This window comes from Eurosta solidaginis, chromosome 4, assembly GCF_040869045.1.
Source record: "Eurosta solidaginis isolate ZX-2024a chromosome 4, ASM4086904v1, whole genome shotgun sequence".
NCBI classification, from domain to species: Eukaryota; Metazoa; Arthropoda; class Insecta; order Diptera; family Tephritidae; genus Eurosta; species Eurosta solidaginis.
In genome coordinates this window covers 176,908,326-176,922,758 of record NC_090322.1, presented here as the reverse complement: position 1 = coordinate 176,922,758, position 14,433 = coordinate 176,908,326, and the positions used below count along the sequence as shown (strand labels likewise).

The window sequence follows — 14,433 nt, the reverse complement described above, 5'->3', positions numbered from 1 at the left end:
TTTTTCGTGAGAGCAACACAAAATAAGTTCTGAGATGAGTGTAGTTGAGTTTTGGCGGGAACATTTAGTTCAAATACGAGACCTGAACGTATACTGTTAATTATCTCAGCTTCTTATTGCATTTACCAACCCACCAACCACCCCCTTACAAATATTTGCCGAGTCGCTTACAAACCCGAAGTCATATGCTGTGCTATCTTTTTAATTTTACTTGCTGGCAAATGAGCGCACATGAAGGACATATTAGCGGTACAAAAATGTGGCAACAATAAAAAGCAAACTATGATGTAGGATGCGCACAGTCGTGATGCGAACGTCCTGGTTGCAACATTAACCAAACACACGCAGTCGAAAGGATTAATTGAACGTATCAAACGGCACAAAAAACAGTTATAAGTATTGGCAATTATTTGTGAAGAATAAAAAATTATTTACGCAAAAAAATGGCAGGACCATTTATATCACCTCTACCTGGTGACCTTTTAACTGAATACATGTTTGGTCGGCGGCGTCAACGACGTAATCGAACCACATTCACACCGCAGCAATTACAAGAACTGGAAGCACTTTTCCAGAAAACTCACTATCCCGATGTGTTTTTACGCGAAGAGGTGGCTCTACGAATTAGTTTAAGTGAAGCGCGAGTGCAGGTGAATGTTTTTTTTTTTTGTTTTGAAAACTGAAAGTATGTAATCGACTAAGTGTCCTTATTCGAATACTGGCGGTTTCATAAACTAAATTTTCTTGTTATTAAACAAAATTTTAAAAAATTTGATTGTTTGCTGCAAAATGAGTTTCTGGAAACACAGTTGGGCATGGAGTTTCTTTTTTAGTTTCGATAATGCCAAGAAAGTGAAGTGCAAAATATGTGAGCTGCAGATGGCTAACAATAACTCCACACCGTCCTTACGTATCACAGAATTCATTTTAAATTACAAAAAAAAAAAAAAACCAATAGTCGAATCTATCACCAATCGAATGAAAACAACTAATAGATTAGTGAAAATCGATTATTTTACAATTTTTCCTAATAGACTAATCGACTAATCGATTCGAATAGTCGGTTCACAAGATCTCTAATGAAAATATACATATAAATATATCAGGCTTGCGCATCTGGAGTCGGAATAGCCGCCAATGCGGAAAAAACCAAGCTAGTATTATTTACTAGGAAATATATGGTCCCTAATTGGACTAAGCCAAAGCTCGGATGGGGAACCCTACAAGAAAAATATAGCACAGAATATCTAGGAGTTATACTAGATAGTAAGTTTTCGTGGAAACTCCATGTGTAAGAGAGAGCGAAGAAAGCCTCCGCAGCACTGTATGCATGCAAGAGGACGCTGGGATACACGTGGGGCCTATCACACAAACTTCCTCCTTGGTATTGTGAAACCCATACTTTACTATGGAGTTTACCAAAAAACTTTAGGGGGTATGCAGAGTATTAATGATTGAAATAACGGCAGCCCTAAAAACTATCCCGACAGCAGCGCTGCACGCCATGTTGCACATCTCGCCTGCAGACCTAATGGCCAAAAATATCGCGTTAGCAACTGCAACAAGGCTTAAGGCGCCATCTAATATCGGGCAAAAGAAATATATGGTCCCGTGCCGAAGTTTCGAAAGAGATCTTGGGGCCGCAATTGAGCCAGAGAGATGGTGCCAGGGTGCAGAAATGGCAGAAAATACTATTCATTTGTATACGGATGGTTCCAAACCATTGGAAGGGGTCGGGTCTGCTGTTTACTGCGTCGATCCAGAAATAAGTAGATCCCACAGGCTTCCAGATGCAGCGTCTTTTTTTGGGTGGAAATTATAGCAGTGAAGAAGGCAGTAGAAATTCTGGAGGAAGTGAAAAACAGATGCTACAAGCTGCCAGATCACTGTAGTGTTTTTTGTAGAGAGACTTTACGGAAACAGCTTAAAGTGCAGCCGCGTCAACTTTGACAATAACAGTCAAATAGCGATAATATCGTTTAGTACAATATCTAAAAATTTGTTGGGGATAATCCCTAGAAAGTATCAGGATAAGCATCTATATTGAGTCCCCGAGATTATCGAAATAGATGGAAATTAAAAGGCGTATAAGCTAGTTAAAAAGGGTGCATCCCTCGAAGCTTGTACCGTAGAAGTCCCAGTCAGGTTGAGCGAGTTTAAAAGAAGCCGAGAGTTGCACATGATCTGTAGGCTAATAATAGCTATTCTGACTGAACACTGCCTTCTAGCGTTAGATACTTTTAAAATAGCTTAGAAGCTGTAGGAATCGCAAGTTGTCGGAGGAAATGATCGAGCACGTCTTGTACTCGTGTCCTGCGTACGCCCGGCTAAGAAGCAGGAAGTAGCATAGGTCCTAGAAACTTCTAGCATTTAGCAAGAGGACATTTTTGAGGGTATTTTGTAAAATGTCTCCATAACCTGTCCAGCATTCTTTTCAAAGTCGCTTGCAATAGATTACAGCTATTGTCTCGAGAATAACTTCAAAACAACCATTTTAAACCGCTTTACATGCTATTAGTAAAATTTGATGAGTTTTATTTGCAAAAAATGTTCAAATGGCCACTTTGGAGAAAAGACACCACCCCGTGGCATCCCTGCATAATTCTTCCGAGTATTGAGGCGCCGGCCCTAAATTTAACCAACGCTTGCCGACCATTTAGATAGTTTTCGGTCTATCTTTTGGACAAATGGGAAGGGGTTAAACCTTGGAGCCTTGGAATAATGTGCCGTGTTTGACTGTGTTAAAAGCTTTTGAGAGGTCAAGTGCCATGAGCACCGTCCTATGAAGGGGTTTTGGCTGTTCATAAAGTTCGTAATTTATCTAGGTGTTTATGGCGTTTAGTGCGGTGGAAGTGCTATGCATATTGCGGACGCCATGCTGATGTGTGGCTAAGTGAAGGTTAGGTTAGGTTGAACTGGCTGGTCCGTGAGGAGCTCACATTAACTGAATGAGTCCATAGTGTTACTAGAAGTTTGTTTAGCGATCAAACTTAAAACCCCTATCATGTATGTAGGGATTCCGCTCGAAATTTAGCACTCAACTACTTTTTAGATGCTCTGGATTACTGTGCATGGCATTTCGAATATAATACGGTTTTTTTGAAATTATATTTAATTCGCTGCTTTTTTATCCTTTTAGCATTGAGTGTTAGAGTGTAAGCAGTCTCTGGAGAGAATCGGGACAGGGAGAGGCATACATTTATATTGGGTCCCAGGGCATATGGGAATAAATGGGAATGAAAAAGCGGATGAACTAGCTACAAAGGGCGCACCCTTTGAAGCTTGCTGCGTAGACGTCCCAATTAGACTGGGCGAGATTAAGCGAAGGTGAGAGGTGCATACGACCGACCAAGCAGGAAAGGCGTGGGTTCAAGCGCGGGGCTGTAAAGTGTCTAAGATTATGTGTAGGTCTTACAACCTTAGACTAACAAAGCTCTCATTAAAAAGAGAGGCTCATGACGGGTATTGTGACTGGACACTGCCTTCTGGCGTCACATGCCTTTAAATTTGGCTTGTCAGTGATAGGAGATGTAGGAAGTGCGGGCTGGAGGAGGAAAAGATCGAGCATGTTCTGTGCTCGTACCCTGCGCTTGGCAGGCTAAGGCTCCAGCTATTAGGAGTGATACAGCTGTTAGATCTAGAAGCAGCAAGTGGCTTAAGTCCTAGGAAGCTTCTAGTATTTGCCAAGAGGACGGAGTAATTTTATAACATAGGTCCTGGTTTTTGATAGTTTTTTTCAGTTTGGTCGTTAAAACAAACTTCTGGTAACACTACGCACTTATTCTGTCTATGTGAGGTCCTCATGGACCGGCCAGTTCAACCTAACCTAAATCGCGATCCGCTTTTGGCTCCTATGAGTACTCCGCTTTTGGATTCTATGAGTACTCGAGTACAGGATTCGAGTCCGTGTATCCGAATACTAAACTTTGCATATTCGAGTTCTGAGTACTTCTACAGCTTAACTCGGCACATCACTACCGTGTAGGCACCTTGTGCAACTGTGATTTTTGGAAAAGGAATTAATTGATTAATTAAATACAGTCGAAAAATTAACACAAATACCCCACGAAAATGTATAGAAAACATTTTATGCACATCTCGCCTAAAAAAAACACCAGCTACTACCTCAATGAAAACATTTAGCAGGTAAGTCAGTTACATCCATTTCTTTATAAAGTCTCGAACTCTTGGATGTGTTACATCTGTATATAAAGCCGGCAAATTGGGGTTTCTACAAGCACCTTGTGCTACCGCACAAAGTTGTCCCTTCACGACGCCTGCTGCTCCAGAATCTCCAGAACTCATATCTTCTCCACAATGTCCAGCATACATGATTGTTTCTGCAAAATATTGCGGTGTTGCCAAATTCACATATGTATTCATACTTTGTTGCTTGTCTGCTATTTCAACGCATTTAGTTTTGAGAAGATGAGAACTAGTTTCACTGTTTATACGTAACGAACCCCATCCACTAATTTGCATCCATGACCCTGGTTCTAATGGGACATCGCAAAGTGGTATTATTTCTACTGTAAGATTCGGTTCAAAGGGTATATCCACTTTAACAATAGCTATATCCATAAATTGTGTTTGTGGATCATAATCACAATCATAATGTAAATCCTCCACATTCCGTTGTTGCCCTATTCCTGTGTTTATTTTACGTATATTGGTTACGCCAGCTAGAACGACGAGAGTACTCGCAATTTCATTTTTTACGCAATGCGCAGCTGTAAGAACCGATTTAAAATTGACTATGGAACCAACGCAAAGATAGTAGTTATTATTAACAAATATTGCCACAGAATGTGCGCTGCTCTCTATACGTATATAATGGCCTCCTATAATGCGAAATTGGGCATTCCTATGTGCCCAAACGCAGCTAAGCAGGAAAAACAGCAACCCGAAATGATTTCGTAGATTCATTTTATTTTATTTTTAGTTTAAAACTTGTTCTATCACGTTTTAAGTATACAGTACACCGAGATACATTTTTAGGGCGCTATTTATACCAAATTGAGTCGTGTAAAAAAAAATAAGATTCCACGAATTTGAAATAACAAAATTACACCTAAATTTAAGTTAAAGCTATTCAAGGTTAAACTTATTATACTTTGCGTGCTTTGCACACAGATTGTATTAACTTTGGTAACATAACGGTTGATCGTTACGGCATAAACGAATCGATATAAATATAGACTTCCATATATCAAAATGCTGAGGATGAAAATATATGGTGTTTCATTTCCCAAGGGGAATTATAACAAGCAAAAGGAAAAATTTTCTTATTTTTGAAATGGGCGTGGCACCGCCCCTATTATGACCAAGCAATTTTCTATGTTTCGGGAGACATAACTCGAAAAAAAATTAACGGATCGTAATAAGATTGGGTAGATATATTTTCCTTGTAGCAGGAAATATATCTAGGAAAACTGGACGGGATCGGTTAAAAAGTTCGAACACTTTTACATAAAAGATTTTTAAAAGGGTCGTTTTTTAATGGGCGGTGCCAAGCCCCTATTCCGATCAAGCATTATAAAACATTTCTAGAGCCTCAAAAAATAATAAATCCGTCGTAACAAAATTTGAAAAAGTAATTTATCTGCAATGAACTTACAATTCAAACTCACGCTGAGTATATAATATTCGGTTAGCCCCAAACTTAGGCACCCTTACTTTGTTTACGTTTATTTTAATTAGCTGAACAAACGCATTTTGTTCTATGAAAATAACAAATTAAATGTATTTATTGACATTCTAGCGAAACGAAAAATGACAAAATATTTGGCTATACTTTTTCAAACGGAAATTTCCTCGCAATTGTTTGTTTGCATATGTATGGGCAAATCCCAAATAAGGTCCATTACGAACCGAAAATCAAAAGTGGTCTGACTTTTTTCTAATAACTTTATTTCTGCTTAGACAACGAACAAATTTATATGTCGTCAGAAAGAGGGCATTTTGCGCTTTCAGCAGTGTATAAACTGTTATGTCATATAGTTTTATTCGCTGAGAAAAAATGTCGCGTACGTAACCGTACTTGAGCTTATATCCAGCGTTTTAAAAAGAAATTTCAGATTTCGAAAATCTACGGGCATTGGATCTTTATTTTATCTTATGTGTCTCATTTAAGGCGACCACCGTGGTGTGATGGTAGCGTGCTCCGCCTACCACACCGGATGCCCTGGGTTCAAACCCCGGGCAAAGTAACATCAAAAATTTTAGAAATAAGGTTTTTCAATTAGAAGACAATTTTTCTAAGCGGGGTCGCCCCTCGGCAGTGTTTGGCAAGCGCTCCGGGTGTATTTCTGCCATGAAAAGCTCTCAGTGAAAACTCATCTGCCTTGCAGATGCCGTTCGGAGTCGGCATAAAATCATGTAGGTCCCGTCCGGCCAATTTGTAGGGAAAATCAAGAGGAGCACGACGCAAATTGGAAGAGAAGCTCGGTCTTAGATCTCTTCGGAGGTTATCGCGCCTTACATGTATGTATGTATGTCTCATTTAAGGAACGTAAAATTTCCCCTTAGCTTCGTTAAGTGTTGCATACTTTCACAAGCATTAAAAAATTACTTCTCTTTCTTTTCATATATATGTACTACCATTTTTGAGCTACCCATAATTTTTGCCTTAATATTGTAATATCCGCTCAGGCCGCTGCTCATGTTGTTTTTTATGCAGGAAATGCTTGCTAATGTCGCGTCCGTTACCATGGACTTGCCCACATGTATTTGCAAAGTTTAATTGCGTTATTAAGTTGACACGTGTATAAATAAATGTGTTTTTAATGAAAAGTACAAAAGGTACACGTAATTAGTTTCTGTTTCCGAGCTGGTAATTTTCCATCGAACACCGCTACAAAACCACAGTTGAGAGCAGTGCACTAAATTTTGAGCAACAACACTTACAACTTAAGTGGGCTGACATATTACGATATATGCTTAAAGTGAGTACCTGGCAGTGGATGAATCAAGCCCACGGTGTCAGACACGGATCTAATTGCATGATCAGTGGCCTAACTATTGTATCCATGTTGCCTTCCTCAACACTTCTTAGCCGAATCATTGGTGACAACTTAGCTTCTAATTGGATGTTTCAATCACAAGTTTTTACTTTGGTATGATATGGAGTCTATCAATCTCCCGCCATATTAAGGACAATGGCATACGGTTGTAAAGCAACTACACCTTGAATTCCACTACGATTCTATTCTACGCACAAGTATTTCGCTGCACATGTTCTGTGTCAGATAAATGATATGTTAGGTTAGGTTAGGTTGAACTGGCCGGTCCATGAGGACCTCACATAGATTGATTCAGTCCGTAGTGTTACCAGAAGTTTGTTTTAACGACCAAACTGAAAAACCCTATCGAAAACCAAGACCTATGTTATAAAATAACTCCGTCCTCTTAGCAAATACTAGAAGCTTCCTAGGACTTAAGCCACTTGCCACGAGCATAGAACGTGCTCGATCGTTTCCTCCTCCAACTCGCACTTCCTACATCCGCTATCACTGACCAAGCCTAATTTAAATGCATGTGACGCCAGAAGGCAGTGTCCAGTCAGAATACAAAGTTCAATGGATTTATTATATTCGTAAATTTTTGGAACGCAAAATTATATATGGTTTACTTTTTACTGGTTTTGATTTACTTTGTACTTTTGTTCTATTTCTTCTATATTACTAATATTTGCTAATCGTTAAAAGCACAAGAACGCACTCTATTGAATGACCTAAAATTTATCGAAGAATTAACGGAAATTTATATACAAGTATACGTCTCCGCTTACGAAAAGGGAATTTTGGCCCCTTAGCCCGGACTTTGAGGGCGTATTCGAAATTCCACGTATGCACATTTTGTTAACTCTACTAGACCTAATAATAATTTTCAATGTCATATAGTGTTATTCGCTGAGAAAAAAAGGTCGCGTACGTAACCGTACTTGAGCTTATATCCAGCGTTTTAAAAAGAAATTTCAGATTTCGAAAATCTACGGGCATTGGGTCTTTATTTTATCTTCTGTGTCTTATTTAAGGAACGTAAAATTTCCCCTTAGCTTCGTTAACTGTTGCATACTTTCACAAGCATTAAAAATTACTTCTCTTTCTTGTCGCTCCGAGCCTCATTATATATAGTCATATATATGTACTACCATTTTTGAGGTACCCATAATTTTTGCCTTAATATTGTAATATCCGCTCAGGCCGCTGCTCATGTTGCTTTTTATGCAGCTGGAAATGCTTGTGTCCGTCCGTTACCATAGACTTGCCCACATGTATTTGCTAAGTTTAATTGCGTTATTAAGTTGACACTTGTATAAATAAATGTGTTTTTAATGAAATGTACAAAAGGTACACGTAATTAGTTTCTGTTTCCGAGCTGGTAATTTTCCATCGAACATCGCTACAAAACCACAGTTGGGAGCAGTGCACTAAATTTTGAGCAACAACACTTACAACTTAAGTGGGCTGACATATTACGATATATGCTTAACGTGAGTACCTGGCAGTGGATGACTCAAGCTTCTTAGCCGAATCATTGGTGCCAACATAGCTTCTAATTGGATGTTTCAATCACAAGTTTTTACCTTGGTATGATATGGAGTCTATCAAGCTTCCGCCATTTTAAGGAGAATGGCATACGGTTGTAAGGCAACTACACCTTGAATTCCACTACGATTCTATTCTACGCACAAGTATTTCGTTGCACATGTTCTGTGTCAGATAAATGATAGGTTAGGTTAGGTTAGGTTGAACTGGCCGGTCCATGAGGACCTCACATAGACTGATTGAGTCCGTAGTGTTACCAGAAGTTTGTTTTAACGACCAAACTGAAAAACCATATCGAAAACCAGGACCTATGTATGTTATAAAATAACTCCGTCCTCTTTGCAAATACTAGAAGCTTCCTAGGACTTAAGCCACTTGCCACGAGCATAGAACGTGCTCGATCGTTTCCTCCTCCAACCCGCACTTCCTACATCTGCTATCACTGACCAAGCCTAATTTAAATGCATGTGACGCCAGAAGGCAGTGTCCAGTCAGAATACACGTCATGAGTCTACAGTCCTCTCTTTTTAATGATAGAAGCAACTTTGTTAGTCTAAGGTTGTAAGACCTACACATAATCTTCCGACACTTTATAGCCCCGCGCTTGAACCCACGCCTTTCCTGCTTGGTCGATCATATGCACCTCTCTCCTTCGCTTAATCTCGCGCAATCTAATTGGGACGTCTACGGAGCAAGCTTCAAGGGATGCGCCCTTCTTAGCTAGTTCATCCGCTTTTTAATTCCCATCTATTCCCATATGCCCTGGGACCCAATATAGATGTATGCTTCTCCCTGTTCCGATTCTCTCCAAAGACTGCTTACACTCTAATACGCATTTAGATGCTGTGCTATGTGAGATTATTGCCTTAATCGCTGCTTGACTGTCAAAATAAAAGTTAACACGGTTGCAACTTAAGCTATTCTCTTCCAGGGTTTCTACTGCTTTGGTTACGGCTAATATTTCCGCTTTGAAAACGCTACAGTAATGGAGGATCTGCTTATTTCCGGATCAGCACAGTATACCGCAGACCCTACTCCTTCCACTACTTTGGAATCATCTGTGTACACATGTATCGCCTCGTCCGCCATTTGCGCACCCTTGCGCCAACCGTCCACCTCTATTGTGGCCTTCAGATTTCCCTCGAAGCGCAGATAGGGAATCAGGTAGTCTGTTCGTATTGTGATTGATGACGCTATACTACTATGGCCATATGGTCGGCGCTCAAGCTGCCCCGAGGCACCGAGCCTGGTTGCAGTTGCTAATGCTATGTTCTTTGCTACCAGGTATACAGGTGGAATGTGCAGAATGGCATACAGTGCAGCCGTCGGGGCTGTTTTCAGGGCTCCCGTAATGTTAAGCATCGATAGTCTGCATACCCCCTCTAATTTTTCGAGGTATGTTGTTTTTTGTGTGGCTTTCCACCAAACAAGAACTCCATAGTATATAATAGTGCTTACAATCGCTGCAGAAACCTAATGAGAGAGAGAGGGTGCACCCCAGCATTCTTTTACATGCATAAAGTGCCGTTGAGGCTTTCTTCGCCCTCTCCTCCACGTTGAGCTTCCATGACAGCTTACTGCCTAGGATGATGCCTAGATATTTTGTGCAAGGTTTCTCCTGTAAGGTCACCCCTCCTAACTTAGGCCTGATCCAATTTGGGACCTTGTACCTCTTTGTAAACGAGACCATATCCGTCTTCACCGCATTGACTTTCAACCCGACATTAAATGCCCAGGTATGAATATCCCGAAGCGCGCGATCCATCAAAGAACTAATCGTTACAAGGCACCCTCCACTTATGACAATTGCAACGTCATCTGCGTAAGCTGTAAGTTTTACGGGTCCCTCATCGAATCGCCTGAGCTGTTGGTTGATGACCATCGTCCACAGCAGAGGTGATAGCACCCCTCCCTGCGGCGTGCCCCTGTCCACTGATTTCGTGACCTCGTACAATCCCCATTGTGATGTAATCTTCCTGCAATTTAACATGCAGCCGATCCATCTGGTTAAGGCTGAATGTACTTTAATGTAATTAAGACCATCCATAATCGCCCATTTAGAAACATTATTGAAAGCCCCGGCAATGTCCAAGAAGACTCCTAGAGCATATTCCTTATATTCCAGGGATTTCTCGATGCTTATTTCCACCCTATGCAATGCGGTGTCTACCGACTTGTCTTTGGTGTACGCATGCTGTGTTGTGGAGAGCAGCTTTTCATCCACGTTGGACTTTATGTACACATCTATCAGCCTCTCAAAGGTATTGAGCAGAAATGATGGTAAGCTAATGGGTCTATGGGATCTTGGGTCTTTGGGATACACGTGACCGATCTTCCCCGCCTTTGGTAGGAAAGCTACACGAGCGGTTCTCCAAGAGTGCGGTACCAGATAAATGATACAATTCCACAATCTTAATACAAGTATTAGGGGATGTGAACAACCTGTTCTGAGCACCATTGAATTCCTGCAACACAATTTAGGGCTGTGATTACAACCTGGCCAACACATCTGATAGAAAAGCTCAATCGCTGTATACTCAAAGGAAGAATCGTTCTAAAACGAACGAAACAAGTTTAAAATTAAGAACATTCGTTGACAAAAGTCTGTTAAGTACGTTTTTTCTTAACTCGTGACCGATGGGCTTGTTTTAAGAACAGTTTTTCCAAACACACCGTTAGTATTTTATGACCAGTTTGGTATTGATGTGCAAACCTTCTGTGCTCATTTCAAGCACTACTTGGGCTTGATTTAAGATTTTTCGTTCTCACGCTTCAAGAACGGTTTGTGGTCAATTTAACAGTTTTCGGTCTCAATTCAAGAACGGTTCGTGCTTGACCATTGGTGGGAGTGGGGAGGTAATTTTTTCAATTAGTACCCATTTCTTTTTTTAATATTTTTTATTAATGACAAAAAATTATTATTTAAATCCAAAAGAGTAAGAAAAATGCATAATATGCATTTTTTCATATATTTCTCTTATTGAGAAATTCTTCTTATTTGATGATGCAATATGAATATATATTTAAAAAATTTCATAACAAGTTTGAGATTTACCTATGCATATGTGAATGGAACTAAACGAAAAATAAGAGTTAAAAAATGGAAGATAAAAAATTGTTTTAAAAAATTTCAGAGTTTGACGGTGATCGAACTCGCGTCAAACGATAGCAACCGCAAACCGCTGGGCCACTTCAACTGCTTAATAGCGTGTGACAAATGTTGTATTTAACATTGTATTGCACACGAATTTTACCGTTTCTTTTTTGTTGAACTTAATTTAAGAATATCGTTCTCATTAATAGAACATTTGTTCATATTTTAAGAACAACCTCTTTTCAAGAAAATGGTGTCAGTTCAAGAACAAGGTTGTTGTTTTAAGAACAGGTCGTTCGTTTTTCAAGAACAAAAAAGTAACAACATGTAAAGTTTGAATTGAGTCCGGTGGTGCTGGATTTTAGAACTGCGTTTTTCTCTGAGTGTAGCATCTACTACTACTGCAGTAAATTGATAGCATTTACACTTTGTGAAAAACTACTTCGATGCATCGTAGATACTTCTTCATTTATCACATGTACTAGTCATATTCGCTTTAGTATCAGATGATTGGTCATCATGGCCTAACGAAGTGTCAAACACATTTTCAAAAAGAAGGGTGGACACTAGCCCACTCTTACAATTATCAATTACTAGCAGACCCGGCAGACGTTGTTCTGCCCTAAATTTGGTATATCTGCTTACATTTTAATAAGCTTTTTCCATCTAAATCTGCCCCCCCCCCCCTCTTTACTTTTTCCTAATCCTTTTATTCACTCCTCCTCTGTCTTTTTCGCTTCATCTATCTCCATCTTCGTCTCATTATATCTCTTTCTCAGTCTCCTCTCTTTTCTCTTCTCTCAAGTTCTTCTCACTCTTCTTCATGCCTTATTGCCAGTCCCACTTCGAGTCTCAGTCCTAGTCCTAATCCCAGTCCCAGTCCATCTCTGGTCTACTTCCCGGAAAAAGGATCGTAAATACTAATATAGGCAAATTTGTATACCAAATTTCAGTCAAATCGAATAGGACGTATGTGTGGTAGTTGATAAATATACCACTATATTTTATTTTTATAAAATATTGTTACGAATATTAGCAAAACTAAGGGGTGCTGCTATCTCTAAGCCGATGCTAAACAGTGATATCATGCACATCCATAGATCAATCATTATGTATCTACATAAACGAAACAATAATTGCGTCTACACATATGTACCATGTACGTATACGAGCAGCGGAGAATCAATGCACAAACACATGCATATATCTGAGATACTCCTGAAAGTATGCAATGAGAGAAGCTATAAAATCGTGCAATTGTAGTTGCAGCTGAGAAATTTGAGAGCTGATGGCAACTAGTAGATTCTGGAAATGGACGCGCCTAGAAGATGCGAACGTTGAAATCAGAGAGTATAAAAGGCAGCAAATGTAGAGGCGCTGGAATTCAGTTTGATTTGAGCTATCAAGCAGTTATTGATTAAGCACGCAATCTGTCGGGCAATAGTAGAGTTTCATTTGAGCTATCAATCAGTTTGGTTATTAAGCAAACTATTCGTTGCAAAGTATAAGTGTTATTGTGAAGTACATTAATAAAGGCCATTTTTCCATTATTCAATATTGGAGTTATTTATTCAACAGTTTAGTGATTCGAACTTAGCAGAAGAACAAATAAGAGGATTTGCAAGTAAATTCGTACAATATCTTTATTTTAACGACTCCTAAATGTATGTTACAGTTTGTTTTTAAAATTCATAACTGAATGAAAATTTTTGAAAGGAGAAGTTTTAACCTAGCGGTGACGCGATCTTGTTAAGACTTAGAGAATAGAGCAAATATTATCGTAAGTAAAATATCGTTAGTTAAATTCTCGACAAGTCGCATCGTTAAACGTAAGTGTATTCCACTACATAGTTTGTTTGATGAACGCAGTTGGGTTTTGAAACGCTCAGAAAATATAAGAAAGAATGTTAATAGAAAGAGAGAATAGAAGAGTTTCCGCTAATTGCTAAGTGGATGGCTTTGAAATGAATGATTTCATCTATTAGATTACGTAGATATCTCGATGCCATTTGTCAAATTAACGCTCTAGTTTATTATCAGCCTGTATTTACAGATGTCGCTGGCTTTTACAAAAATGAAAAAGCAATACGACCGAACCGATAGGGGCATAGTTATAATCGAAATAAAATGTGATTTTAAGTTCGTTGAAGCATTTTTGACAGATAGCGCTTATAAAAATAAAAACGTTTATCTAACTTAAAATCACATTTTATTTCGACTATGACTATGCCCCATGGTATTTGATTGGATGCTTATGATTTTGGTTTAGTGGTTTTCAATTTTAAAACAATTTTTTGTAGCAACAAAATATGTATGTATCTATGAAATCCTATTTAGAGTACTGTCAAAACTGCTTTGCCTTGCCGGGTCCCCAAAAACCTTCCGGGCCCCAGGGCAGCCATTTTCATTTACACACAGGAGTTCTGTACATCTGGTGCAATGAAATGATGCCCTCAGAAAAAACTTTGGACTTGTTATGAACTGTTATTATTATAAAAATCGGTATCAATTAAAATCCCATCTTAACTGAAATAAATTGAAACCAAATATATAAAACTTTTAAGTATAAAAAGAATGGACAAGAACTTCAGAGATCCTTCACAAGTCATTTATATAAGAGCAACTTATGAAAACTTACAAATGACTAGAAAAGCTCGTAAATCGTGCAAAACTCACAAACTTATTTAGAAAATATTTTATTTCAAGGTTTCCTTTGTTAAGTGGAATATGTGAGTTTGCATAACATAGAAACAACAATATACACAACAACAATAACAGTTATATTCAAAC

General features: G+C 39.0%; 2 protein-coding genes across 3 annotated transcripts in view; both read left to right on the top strand.

Annotated features, from left to right (window-relative positions):
• The window catches only part of LOC137250708 (uncharacterized), a 201,602-nt gene that overhangs the window by 180,394 nt on the left and 6,775 nt on the right, over window positions 1-14,433 (top strand). The gene's annotated exons all lie outside the window — the stretch shown is intronic.
• Window positions 234-14,433, top strand: part of LOC137250709 (ALX homeobox protein 1) — a 28,018-nt gene continuing 13,818 nt past the window's right edge. The window contains exon 1 of the mRNA XM_067783968.1: window positions 234-650. Within this exon, the coding sequence (XP_067640069.1) occupies window positions 444-650 (207 nt within the window). The 5' untranslated portion in view covers window positions 234-443. The remainder of the gene's footprint in view (window positions 651-14,433) is intronic.